We start from the raw sequence: 14002 nt of genomic DNA, 5'->3' as shown, positions 1-14002 counted from the left end.
GACCAGGCTCCCGCAGGATAGCCTTAGTGGACCTGACCCGCCTTTCCAGTTTCAGGAGGCTCGGGCGCCTTCATCTTCCTTGGCATTTCCCTTCCCTGGCAGAGGCGAGTACCCTGAACGGGTCTCCCCAAAGTCCAGGCGTACCATTTCCTTCTGTGGGCTCCCCCAGCCGCCCTCCCTGCCTGGAGCTGTCTAAGCCGCCCTTGGCGCTTCTCCGGGCCTCGCCTCTATCCTCCCTCTTCCCATCAGTTCTGTCGCTCCCCTTCTCCTGAGTACTGCTGTCATCCCTTACCCTGAAAAACCAGAATGGAATACAAATAAAAGTAGACAAGAAACTTTCAGGAAGGTGTTTTTTACTTTTCAGGGACAAAGCTGGGATCTGTTAGGTGTCTGGGCACAGAGGCTCGATGAGAAATCTCAGGGAGAAGAACTGGCGTCTGTTTTGTTTTGTTTTTTTCTTTCTTAGTTTTATCTGCAGCCGTTGGACAAACCAATATCTCTGTTCAAAAAAAAAAAAAAGGAAAATAGGTCAAACCTTTCCTTTTAAATCGCAAAAAAATAAAACCTTCACACAAGACCACCACAGAAAGTCAGCAGGAGAGCCAGTGTTAAAAATGAGATGGAACCATCACAGGAGCAAACGTTAGGCAGGATACTGGTGAGGAAAAACGAAGCAAGAAGGAGCCATATACAGACAGGCTGGGTTCCACATTCACCACTGCGTTTTCAGTATTAACTGCGCAGTTTTTGTTCAGCTAGAAAGATGAGAGGGTTTTGTTGTTGTTTTTTTTCTTTATTGGTTTTGAAAAATGAGATTTCAAGAAAAATGAGATTTAAATTGGTAGTACCTTTTTTTCCAAAACCAAGTTGGAATTCCTCACTTGTTTTCCTTTGATGAAGCTAACCGCCAGCATTTCTCCTAAATAAATGGATATTTTAAAAGTTTGTTATGTTTAAAGTGGAAAGTACTAGTTTCTGGGATGTCTCTGGATATTGTTGTCCACTGTTGCCTGAGCCACAGGTGCCCACAGGGCGTGATGATGGCTTAGGAAAGTCATAGCGCCCACTGAGCCAGGAGGGGAATGGGAGGCTTGGGACTGCCTTAATAGAGGAGCTGTCACCATCCCGGTACAGGGGACACCCACAACCCCACACCATGGACTTTTATGCAGCTATTAAAAGAAAGAGCCCACATTGTTTGACTTGGAGGGATTTCTGGGGATGTTGCTGAATCATAACATTAAGATATAAAGCACTGTGTAGAATAGGATTCTAAATGCTTGTGTTTGTATGTGGTTATATAATAAAGTTGCTCAAAAGTAGCATTTCCAATTAAATTTTGATTTCAGTGAAACAGAGAATCATTGCATGGGACATACTTACACTAAAAAGAAAAAGTTCTTTGTTTCCCTAAAATCCAAATTTGGGTGGATGTCCTGTATTTATTTGCTAAATCTGGCAACCCTGTTATATAAGGGATGGAGAAAAGTGTGGAAGGAAAAATACCAAATTGTGGGAGGCAAGGGAAAATGGCACTAATGGCACCCTCAGCAAATATGAAATTAGCCCATTTTTGTAAAACTGTCTGCTTATGGGAATATACAAATGCATAAAGAAGTTAGAGAAAAGGAGTGTGCATCATATCGGTATATTACATGGAATAGGTAAATGGCAGAGTATAGGCAGATAATATGTGGGGGAAGAAATGATTCAAACCCTGTATATACTCATTCAGCTTTGAGGTCACAAAGACAAAGTTTTAAAAAGATGTCCCCCCCCCAAAAAAAAAAAAAGATGTCCCCAAGGCTGTGGAAATTGGTATCTCATAAAAAGGAAACAGGGCATGGTTAGCTTTGCCTTTGTACTTCCTTTTGTGGTATTATGTCTACTAGTTACAACAAAATCCTAGTACTTTTGTATTTTGGAAAATATCATACAGTTAATTTTTTTTTTTTTTTTTTAAGTTAGGGATCCAGTCTGGAGGTCAACATCATAAACTTCGCAGCAATACACACATGGATTCCAGGCTAGAGCCTGCTCTTGTTTAATTATATAGCTCTTGGGAAGCTATTCCTTCTGTGCAGTTAAGTGGAGATAAAATCCGTGCCTGTGGTTTGCAACGAAGATTAACCATTTGTAAAGAGCTTTGCATTGTAACTGGCACACAATGGTTTAACTACCTCTAATGCTATTTTTTATTATTACTAGAAAATAATCTAGGATGTAAAAACCAGGATATTCAGGGAGATGGCAAAAAACCCTGAGCTGTTTGATGTAAAACTTGGCCTACTGGAGGCAAGCCACCGACTAACCTGGGATCTTGACCAAGACACTTCTGATCTCTGGGCCCAGGTGCCATATCTACAGAGAGAGAGAGAAACAGAGAGAGAGAGAGAGAGAGAGAAAGAGAGACACAGACTGGGTACCCCCTGCTTCATTCATTTACTCAACGGTTTTGAAGCACTTGCTGTGTGTCAATCCCTGGGTTAGAAGGTGGAGATTCAGAGATGAGACATCTAGTTCTATCTATCTTCAAAGGTAACCCTATCTCTGGGAGGTAATACAGATAACTCGGTGCTAAGTACTAAGAGGGAGTGCATTTGGGCACACAGAGAAGAGGGGACATTTGCAAATATCCTGCAGGTACTAAATTTCTCTGCCACTGTTCAAGTGGTTCACAGGACAGACAGGACAGAAGAGAGGCCGGGTACCTGATGTTGATTGAGGGTGGGCAGGGGAAGTAGAATACCACACTGAGAGCATCTCCTCAGAATGTCATAGTCTGTCTCATCTTCTACAGAGGAGGTGGTCCTGGTCTTGAACTCAGACTTTGGAGGCAGACCCCCAGTTTTGTTTTTGCCACTTGATGCTTGCTTTGATGAACTTCCAGAAAGAAGAGGAAATCCGTTTATATTTTTTATCTTTGGACGGACAACTTCCTCTGCTGTGGAGGTTTGATTTTTAGCGGCCTGACTTGGGAGAGATGGAGGAGGAATTGTGAGCTCTCCAACTGGAAAATGTTTCTCAAACTCTGAGTTTGGAAAAATGGAATTTTCCTGCAAATAAAAAAATGACTTCAGCTTTAATGGTTGGAGAATACAGTAGACTAGGTAACACCAAAACCTCCCACTATAAACACTTAGAGATTCTGGATAAAATATGACAAACATTCCATTTAGGTTTCTAGCTGACTTTGCAGGAAAGAAAGAACACTTTTCATTCCAGGAATGAAGGCCTGAAATTGGTTGCTATGGTTTGAATGTGTTCCCTCCAAAATTCAGGTGTTGCCAATGCGATAGTATGAGAGGTAGGGCCTTTAGGAGGTGATTAGGCCATGAGGACTCTTGTTAGTGGAATTAAGGCCATTATAAAAGCTTGCCCTTCTGCCAAGCTAAAATATTATCAGGAAGGCCCTTATCAGACAACATGCTGGCAACATGCTTGGACTTCTCAGCTTCTAGAACTGTAAGAAATAAATGTCTATTCTTTATAATTATCCTGTTGGTGGCATTCTGTTATAGCAACACAAATGGGCTAAGATGCTATTTAAGCACATGAGCTAATACTTTGGTTATGGGAGCTGTGGGGTCAATCTTGTGACTAGGGGCTTGGATGAGAGAAATGGCCCATACACAGAGGTGGGAAATTGGAAGTAAGACTCCACTTTTCCTGCATAAAGCTGGGAACTTTAAGGCTAAATTACAATGGCTGAGAGAAAAGAACCAGCTAATTAGAACAGGCAAGTGACATGGAACCTTTTTCACTTGGGGCCGCAGTCAAAAATTAAAACCACAAGTCCATACCATTCTTGTGTTTGGGGTGTACATTTACATTAGCCTCACAGTTTAGGAAACCCCCAAGCAAAAGAATTAATATAAACATAGAGATATTTGGCAGAAAAAATGTACTACAAAATTCCTCTGGAGGTTACATAGCCTCAAAACAGGTCATAGGGGATTTTTTCAGCAAATAGAAATTCACATTCCAAAACTAAAAACACAAGGAAACAATCCACCTTGGGTTAGAGTTACAGACATAATCTGCAGCCTTCAAGAAGTTCAGATAGCAGAACTATAATATAGGAACTATAAAGTAAGTTAATTAAAGGTGGTTAAAGGAGAGAATAAACTCCCATGAAAAAATAATAGGCATATTTGAAAGAAATATAAGTTGAACTTCTAGAAATGAAAAATGCAGCTAAAATGAACCTCACTAGATAGGTTAAAAACAATAGATTTGAGGAAATTACTCAGAACACAGAAAAGTAAAGAGAGAAAATGTGAAAGGTTAAGGAGATACAAAACTGGAGTGAGAAGGCCTGATATATACCCATTATATTCCAGAGCAAAAGTTGGGAGAACATGAGACAGTTGGGGAATGCTGGGGATTCAAAGCTATAACAGATCCAAATTTCGAGAACTGATTAATGACATAAATCTTTGTATTCAGAAAGGATGAATCCTGAGCAGGAGAAAAAAAAAAAAAAAAACAACTACATGAGCATGTTGTTCTGAGCAGAATGAATACAAATAAATCTACTCATAGACACATTACAGATAAAAAGCAAATTCTTATTGGGCATCCAGCAGGAGGGCCTGGGACTCTGCATTCTGAATGGCTGCCAGGTGTCACTCATGCTGCTGAAACACAGACTACATTCAAGACAGCAAGAAGCTGTGTGGAGAAAACAATCCCTTTATCAACAGGTTGATCAAAAACCAAAATGTGGTTTGACCATAAAGGCCATAAAGAGAATAAAGTGCCTCGATGTGAGTGAACCTTGGAAACATCATGCTAAGTGAAAGAAGCCAGGTACAAAAGGCCACTTACTCTATGATCCCATTTATATGAAATGTGCAGAAGAGGAAAAGCCATAGGGATAGAAAGCAAATGAGTGGTTTCCAGGGCTAGGAAGAGGGAGGATTGGGTAGTGGTGTAGAGACCGGGCTGTAAGACTGGCAGGGCTTTCACAGCCTAAGGAACATTCAGAGAACGAACCTCTGTTTCTTCTTTGTTCCTAAAACAGCCATATTATTTTTTTCTTTATGCTTTCTTTGGTAAAAGTCATGTAGACTTTTGTCTAGTTAACTATGCAGAGATCTTTAAAATCTCTCTGTTTTTTCTCTTTGTCATATGCTAACAAAGTTAAGTAGTAACTACTAAGTTACATAGTTTTTGTTTTGTTAACTATACTGGGATCATCGTGATCTTTCCCTTCTTGCTTCTTGTCATATGTTAACGAAGTTGAGTAAAAACCATTAACAAGATGATTTGCCTTAGTTAAAGTCATTTATATTTTCCTATTGTACTGTAAGGCCAAAACTATGTCTTTTGTTTATGCTTCTTCTTCATTTTGTCTATGTGACTTTCCCCTGGACAACCCTGTAGAGATACTATAAAATAAAGCTGATTTTGTGCTTTGGTGCTGGCTTTATCCATCAGCTCAGTCAGTCCTCCTGGTCCCATCCTTTGTTTCCATGTCTTCTTTCATACTATATTTTCCTCATTCCCCACCAATACCACTCTGGTTCGCTCCCCTTCCCACTCTGGTTTGCAACGGGTGGCGCCCAAACAGGGACCAGAGTATGGAATGGTAGGTACACGCAAGTGAGGAAAGCCCCCTGAGGATGAAGAAGTGAAACTGTGCAGTTGGTAAGTAATTTTTGTGTGTATGGGGGTAGTTATCATCAGGAGTAACAAATTATGGGCAGTCAGGCTCTAAAGAGCGAGAACTCTTTACTCAAATACTCAAATCTATGCTAAAAACTAGGGGCTGTCAAGTTCATATTAATCAATTAGAATGCTTTCTCCAATTTGTTCAAGAAACTTGTCCTCGGTTTCCTGAGGAGGGCATAGTCAATGCAGCAACTTGGAATAAAGTAGGAAAAAAATTACATTCTCATTATACTACCCATGGTCTCTCTCAATTTCCCACTGATGCCTTTCCTCTTTGGGAACTAATTAAAAACAGTTTAGACCCCAATCCCTGTGAACAGGGACACCCCCGTTTCCAATCTGTGTCTCCTTCTGCTCTGGCAGAAATATTTCTATAACTAAAATTGAACATAGACTCTCTTCAAATTGTTTTAATTATAATTTATCTAATTATGTTAACCATATTAATCCATTCAATACTATTACTGTAATTAAACAGCCATCTTTTTTTATGTTACTCAGCCATGATATAACAAATCAGGCATGCAAACTTTAATTAAACTTAATAAGTATTTACACCATGACACTACTCATAATAATAGTAACCTTTATAAAGCAAACCCATCAAAAATTCAAACTCATCTGAATGTTTATGGTTCAACTTGCTAAAGCTATTTTTAATAAATTATAGTCTTTTAATCTTTTAAAAAATTTTGAGCATTTTATAATAACATTATATTAAAAACTTTAATATTGTTTTTATTATATCTTCCCAGTCTTCTACAGAGTCAGAGCCAAAAGATTCCTTCAATTAAAGGCAATCCATTCATAAGTCAAAGGAAAGGAGGAGATGTAGAGAGTGGGCTGTAAGACAGGCGGGGCCCTCACAGCCTGGGGAACATTCAGAGAATGAACCCCCAACTGCTTCTCCTCTGTTCTTAAAACAGCCATATCCCTTTCTTCATGCTCCCTTTGCCAAAAGTCACTAGCCCTTTCTTTGTCTAGTTAACTATGCCAAGATCCTTAACATCTCTTTGTTCTTTCTCCTTGTCATATGCTAACAAAGTTAAGTACTAACCACTAAGTCACATAGTTTTTCCTTTGTTTTGTTAACTATACTGGGATCATCATTATCTTTCCCTTCTTGCTTCTCGCCATATGTTAATGAAGTTGAGTAAAAACCATTAACAAGATGATTTGCCTTAGTTAAAGTCATTACATTTTCCTATTGTACTGTAAGACCAAAACTATACCCCCATTTTGTCTGTTACTTCCCCCTGGACAACCCTGTAGAGATACTATAAAATAAAGCTGATTTTGTGCTTTGGTGCTGGCTAGCCTTCAGCTCAGTCAGACTTCCTGGTCCTATCCTTTGCTTCTATGTCTTCTCTTGTGCTGTATTTTCCTCATTCCCCACAAATTCCACTCTGGTTTGCTCCTTTTCCTGCACTGGTTCGTGACATAGTGGCTACTCATGTGCATGGGATTTCATTTTGGAATGATGAAAATGTTCTGGGCCTAAATTGCTCAATGTTGTGAATGTACTAAATGTCACTCTAGTAATGATAAATTTTATCTCACATGTATCTTGCCACAGTAATAATAAAAAAAAAAAACCACAAAGAGCTGGATCATTGCTACAATCTCTTTAGTTTGATATTCTTTTTTTTTTTTGGTTGCAGTTTGGCAGGGGCTGGGTTTGAACCCGCCACCTTCGGTATATGGGGCCAGCGCCCTGCTTTTTTAGTTTGATATTCTTTAGTTCTAGGAATCAAACAGTTAAGAAGGTAAATAGCTCTCTGCACAAGGAAACGGAGATGAGTTCCTTGGAGAGAAGCCTTGGTAAGTTTCCCAGAGGGCTCGCAAATGAGTGCATTGGCACAACAATGCATTCTATGGAGGGAAGAGTCTGTGAATGTTCTCAAGCAAAATTGATCAATCCATCACATCACTGTATCTCTACAGAGTCCCCTTTTTGTGGCAAGCCCTGTATCAGAAAGATGGAACAAGTTGTTCAGTTTTGCCAGGGAACTCACAGCCTGGAGAAGAAGATGGAAAGACAGGCACTATGTTCAGATCTTGAAGGTTGTAGATGGTCCAAGGTGATCGGGGTTGTCAGGGAGGCCACTTGACAGGGTGGGTACAAATGAAGATCAATTATGCTAAATTAGTCTAATGCAAGTCACTAAAATCCCTTTTTGAGCAAAGCAAAAAATAAATATGGGAACCTCTAATATCCGTGCTATGTTAACATTGGGCCCAGCATCTGCCTTTCTTATTACATGTTTGAAATGTGGTCCAGCTATTGACACCATTAGAAAATTACTAATTGCTACTTACCATATGGTGGGAATGATTATTTTCTGGAATCGTTTGGTTGCAACAGTGATAGTAGATTTCCCTTTCAGAAGCTGAAATTCTTTCCCCTGAATAAGCATAAAAAGACCACTACAAATGATTGTCCTTGACAGTGGCTAGCTCCCCTCTCCCATAGCTGCTCATGAGCATGAACTGCCCCCAGGCCTGCCTGCCCTTGAATGTCCTGCACTGCCAGCATCCTTGACCACACAGACAACCTTTGGCTGAGTTGCCTACATCATGTCTTTCATGGCCACAGATGTGCACTCTGGGCTGCAGCGACCCTGATGGAGAGACACATTCTAAAAACAGGCCTGGTTTCTAAGAAGATGTAGGGGGCTATAACCACAGATGCCCATTCTAGCCAATCTGATTTCCCTTTCATTCCACCAGTTGCCAAGGTCTGTGGTTAGACCAGGTGTTGCTTGTATACATCTTTGTTGATGGTTTTGACATTGTGCTATGTTATGTTGACAAAGTTGTTGAAGAATGAATTGGTTGTGTTGAAGCCCAGGTATGCTAGAAAGAAGGAAGTGTTTAAGAATCTCATACTTCTGGGCAGCACCTGTGGCTCAGTGAGTAGGGCACCAGCCCCATATGCTGAGGGTGGCGGATTCAAACCCAGCCCTGGCCAAACTGCAACAAAAAAATAGCTGGGCATTGTGGTGGGCGCCTGTAGTCCCAGCTGCTTGGGAGGCTGAGGCAAGAGAATCGAGTAAGCCCAAGAGTTAGAGGTTGCTGTGAGCCGTGTGACGTCATGGCACTCTACCCGAGGGCGGTACAGTGAGACTCTGTCTCTACAAAAAAAAAAAAAAAACAGAATCTCATACTTCCCAGTTTTTCACTGGCTACTTTGACCTTGAGGACATTGTTTACCAAGAGAGAGTTACCATCCAAGGGGTTTTAGGCTCTCTCCCATGTTACCGCATTACCAAAACAACCAGTGAAGTCAAATAAAAGATTTGTCACATTGATGGCTGTGTCCTCAGTAAATACAGTCTCGTAAAGAGATAAATGGGCCAAGAGAACAGGTAATGGTACCACGGAGCCAACACATATATGGGCTAAAGGTTAGGAACCACAGCTAGCTCCCTTGCTGTCTCTTCCTGATGGTGGGAAAAGATTTTGATTTGGAAACTTGGGTGTCCTTTCTTATTTCTGCCTATAGGGAGCCCCTGTGTCATTCTGTGAGTCAGTTTTTCATCTGTAGAAGGATGCAGGTAGGTCTGCCAGGCTGGGCTTATGCTGGAAGAGCTCAAAGAAAGCCTCCCCTTTTCTAGTCTGCCCATGGCCTTCTCATCTGTGCAGCTGCCAGGCTCTATCCCCAGCCTCTTGGTCTTACTGTACCAGTCATTTGAAGACCACAGCAGACACACAAGCAGGCCACTTTAATGAATGACTTAGAACTAGATCAGCCAGGTGAATTGAGGCCTTCCTGACACATAACCTTGTCATCCGTCCTGCTGAGAGTTTCCATTCCTTGCACCCCATCCAGGAGAGGCTGTGGTCCCTGAAGCATCCCTCTTCTGCCCCAGCCTGTGTGCTCACCTTTCTTGAGCTGGGCCTGTTCATGCCAACAGACATCTTTGTGCTGGGCCAGCACTTGGAGTGTGATGAACTGGCCACAGTTGGGGCAGAGCTCTGTTCGATTGCCACACTGGAACTCGTGGACCTCCAGCTTGCTGAGCTGCATGGCCAGTTTGCAGAACTTACACTTAGAGGAGTGCTCCTGGCATTCCTTGGCCTGGGGGAGGCAGCAAGATGGATATGATCACCAGCTTCTTTGACTGCAGACAGATCAGGAACAAGCACCCATCTCCGTGGGGAACTGAAGCCAGTAGGAGAAAGTAGAAGGGAAGGGCCAGAGCAGGGGACTGCCATCAGGGAATCTGGGCTCTTTTGGACTCGTGGCCAAGCGAAAAAGCCCTTCCAACCAGCATCTGGGGGACAGGAGGACCTGTGTCCCTGTGGTGGGCTAGTTGTCTACCACTCTCCCAGCCTACTGGGGTGAGAAGAGAGTGGGCAGGTGGAAATCCCTCCTCCCCTGTCCCTCTTCCCCCACCCAGCTTGGCTAGCTTGGCTGTAAAGGAGAAAATATGTGATGTTCACCTCGTGAAATTCCATTGAGGGCTTCTGCACGCTCTGCTGATGCATATCACGCCCAAATATCTGGGGGTCATATGGGATCCTCATCCATCTTGGCTCACTTTGTCCCATGTCTGCGTCTGTGAAGTCCTAGAGGATAGGGACCAGGTGTGGCTGCCTAGGTCCCCCTCTGGTACCCATCCCAGCACTGGAAATGTTCTCCAGACCAGCTGGGGTCGAAATGGATGCCAAGTTTGAGGATGTCCACAAAGACAGAAGGGACCCAGGAGGGATGGTCATGAAAAATTTGACAAAAAAGTCAGCACAAACTGACTGCCTCCTAGAACCCTCCTTTCCACTTCTTTTCTTCACAAATCCCCAAAGAACATCCAACCTTTTCAGAAACAGGGACCTCTTGCCTTGACCAGACCCATAAGCTCATAGGGAAAGTATCGGAGATAGAAAAACTGGGGAGGGAGGTGACTCGGTTGAGTATGAGAATGACCAGGCTGTGCAGGGCTAAGTGACTTCCCCATGGCAGCCTCATGAGTCACTGCGGGGAGGACCAGACCCTCACCTGACTCCCAAACCTTATCCCTCCTGCCACCTCCTGCTGGTGGCAGGCCTTGCGATGCTCTTCCATCTTTGCCCTTGGGATGGCCTCCTCACACTCCGGGCAGAAGACGAGGAACCGCAGGCAGTGAGCCTCATGGAGGGCGAAGTGGAAAGAGGCCACATTTTTTTTGCTGCAGGATGGATGGGAGAAGAGAAATAGATTTGTTTTTTATGGTAGAAAACATGGAGCCACCTTTTACACCCAGGGCTAGGTTGTCAGAGGCCTTAAGCATTGAAAATGGGATGACAGTGACGCCACCCGCCCCATGTGCCCTCCCTGTGCTGATCCAAAATCAGAATAATGCAACCTCGTGCAGTCAGTATAAAGAGTCTTGGCAAAGGTTGTACACTGCCTGGGGATGAGTGGGAAGGAGCAGGAGGGAGGGATTCCAAAAAACACACAGAAACTTTTGGGGGTGGTGGATAGCTTCATTATCTTGATCATATGGCTGGTTTCAATTGTTCAACAGATGTCAAAATCACAAACTTTAAAATGGTGCAGTTTATTCTATGCCAAATATACCTCGGTCAAACCATTTAAAAAATGAAATAACAAGTATGAGATTCTTTCAAATCTTTTTTCTTGTTGTCTGATACCCCTGCTTGGCCTAGAACTGGTTAGTAATGCAGCTCCATCCTGCCCACACTTCCTGCAAGGGCAATGCCAACTTCTAGAATCTCTTCCTCCAAGGGCAAGGGGCCACCCACTTCTCCCCTGCCCCCAGGTTTACCTGTGTGAACCCACAGAGAGGCCCTAAATCTCTTCTTGGAGATCCTAGTGAACCAAGGCTTCCGAGCCTCCCACTTCCTGAGCAGGGGAACAATCCTCTTCACCAAGAAATTTGCCCTTTCATTCCCATTAGCTCTTGCTAGTGGAAGCTCAGCACAGAGGCCACTCAGGGCTACAGCAGTAAAAAGCTCAATGGACCTTTAGGAGAGTCAAATGCCCAAGTCCCTGGCCCATGAGACATGGCCAGACAGGGACAGTCAAAGCCTTACTATCCTTGGTCTGAGCAGGATCTTTGCGTCTGCCCCCGTCAGGTGGATGGTGGCTTCTCCCTCCCTCCCTCTGTTCTTTGCCCTCTGCCGGCCTGCCCTTTTCCTTCCTCTGCCCTTCTTCTTAGGCTGGTGAGGGACACGGGAGCAAGAAGAGTCTGGGTGGTGCAGAGTTCTCTGGGGAGGGCCCCTCCTTGCTACTGTGACAGGTAGGGGCTTTGAGAGGGAGGCTCTTCACCAGGCCAGGTCTCCTCAGGTAGTGTCACAGGCCCTTGCTCTGTTCCACAGCTCCCTGTCCAGATGGGGGTGGGGACAGTCCTGGAGAATTTTTGTGGGCCCCTTTCTTGTCAGAACCCCAAGTTAGAACCCAAGATCTGACATGTATGAGTAGCCCAGTAGGGACAACTGGGCTATTTGTCTTCAAGACTGCCCAGAAAGTCTAAAATTTGGCGGGGCTGGGTGGGGGGAGGGGCAAGGGAGTGCAGGGAAGTGAAGGTAATGCTGACCATGAACCCTAGGCCACCAGCTGTGTGAACCATTCTCTCTTCCCTTCAGAAACAGCCTTACCCTGTCCACCCCTCTAAGACTGGCCACTCGGGAGAAAGCGCCTTCCTACCAGTTTGGGCACACCTGGAGGGTGTCTTCCATCTCCTGGTCTCCTGCAGTCTTTCTGTTGAGTTTCATTTCCGTAAGGCAAGAAAACAAAACTGAAAGTATTTCAGTGGGCTGGCCCACAGCTTCCAGGAGGGAGGAGATTTTCAGATTTCTCAGCTAAAAATTGCTGCAAGCTTCCCCCGTTGGACACTCCTAGGCAGCCCCTCTGTAGCACTGCCAGGCCCTGCCATCTCCCTCAGCCTGTGCTGTCACCCTGTCCCTCACAACTTCCCAGAACCTGAGGGCTCTCAAAGCAACAGCAATGGCTATTTTCTTTTGATTTTCCAAGATAACTTATAATTACATAACTAATACATGAAAATGCTTTTTTTTTTAAAAAACAAATATACACTATTACAGATAAAGCAAGATTTCTTTTTGACTGCCATGCCTGTTCATTCTGGTCAGCACAAAAGCCCATCCTTGTTCCCACCACAACATGAACCAGGACTTGCATGAACCATTCTGCCACTCTTCTTTGGCTGGTTGCCAACCCTTCCCCAACCACAATCCCATTAAAAACAACAACAACAACAACAACAACAAAAAAAAAAAAACAGAAAAACAAAACTAGATTGAGAAACCCTCTGTTGTGGGCTTAGAATTCCTTTCCAGGACACTGTGGCTACCGGCTTGGCAGCTGTCAGGAGTTTCCGCCAGTCTCTTTGTGTCCGGCCTGTGGGTCAGGGCGGAGGGGAGCGAAGGTTGTCCCTGGGAGCCAATCCCTCAGACGTGATTTGGCTGGGCTGCCCCTGTCACCTTCACTGGGGCGAGGCGAGAGACCAGGAACTTTGGGTTGGATCAGGAAGCAGGAATAATAATATATCCCTTCATGCATTGTTTTAGAGAAACTGTGAGTGAAAACTGCATAAAATGAAAAAAAAGGAGAGACTATTAAAAGAAGATTGTTTTAATAGTTGACTTTGAGAAGAGATTTTGTGTAGGCTTTATTCTTTCAGGGGATCACTATGCTAAGGAGAATGATGTAACAATAGAAATATTTCATTGCCCAGACAGAAATTATATGGTGGAATAGCACACACTTCTCTGGTAGTGGTGCCTTTAGAAGGATGCTGTGGTCAGAGTGGGCCTGAGCTCTGGGAGATGTGATCACACTGATTGCAGTCTTCCCAAGTACAACGTGTTTGGGTGGGAGTTTGCTTTTCAGACCACATGCAATTGTATCAAATAACTAGTCTCTGGATGGACTTCAAGCCTGGGAATCTCTATGATTGTTCCGGGCTGACTCCAGGCCTGGTTGGGCAGCAAAGTCAGGGAATGGCCTGCTGGTTCCTGCTTCAGTGGCATGTGAAGGTAAGGAGCCTTGCCATTAAACTCATAGGCCAGAAACACCGACTCCATGGTATTCTGTCTGCATCTGTGGTGGCCGGTATCTTTACCCTCCTTTTCTTCTTCCAGGGGTCTGTTTTCATACATTCACAGTCTTTTTTCCAGTTAAAGGAGTTCCTCTCTCCCTTCCCTTGGTCCATGAGCATCTGATCAGCAATCACACCCCAAATGTCAAGGGTACTTCAGGGTCAATGTTAGGGGCCTTCACCTTCCCCCTAGTGATTTTTTAAAATCTCAATCATGGTATGTTCCCCTTGATTGCTGCCAAATCTCATGGGACATGGGATAA

General features: G+C 43.8%; 1 protein-coding gene across 8 annotated transcripts; it reads right to left on the bottom strand.

Moving 5' to 3' along the window:
* Window positions 1-342: 342 nt before the first annotated feature.
* On the bottom strand, window positions 343-12484 carry XAF1 (XIAP associated factor 1). 8 transcript variants are annotated; one of them, XM_053570209.1, is made up of 8 exons: window positions 12326-12467; window positions 10676-10844; window positions 10123-10248; window positions 9562-9757; window positions 7996-8081; window positions 2712-3056; window positions 849-919; window positions 454-499 (listed from the first exon to the last, which is right to left on the bottom strand). In XM_053570209.1, exons 1-7 carry the CDS (start codon window positions 12391-12393, stop codon window positions 878-880), a joined length of 1032 nt encoding a protein of 343 aa, XP_053426184.1. In that variant the 5' UTR covers window positions 12394-12467; the 3' UTR covers window positions 454-499; window positions 849-877. The 8 variants fall into 8 exon arrangements, 7 of the variants coding, with proteins under 7 accessions (XP_053426182.1, XP_053426183.1, XP_053426187.1 ...); XM_053570207.1 differs by lacking the exon at window positions 849-919 and having other exon boundaries at window positions 343-499; XM_053570208.1 differs by lacking the exon at window positions 849-919 and having other exon boundaries at window positions 343-499; window positions 10706-10844; window positions 12326-12462.
* Window positions 12485-14002: the final 1518 nt, after the last annotated feature.

The sequence above is a fragment of the Nycticebus coucang genome, chromosome 18 (assembly GCF_027406575.1).
Source record: "Nycticebus coucang isolate mNycCou1 chromosome 18, mNycCou1.pri, whole genome shotgun sequence".
Taxonomy (NCBI): domain Eukaryota; kingdom Metazoa; phylum Chordata; class Mammalia; order Primates; family Lorisidae; genus Nycticebus; species Nycticebus coucang.
The sequence above is the reverse complement of the archived record's forward strand: the minus strand, read 5'-3'. Positions and strand labels throughout refer to the sequence as shown.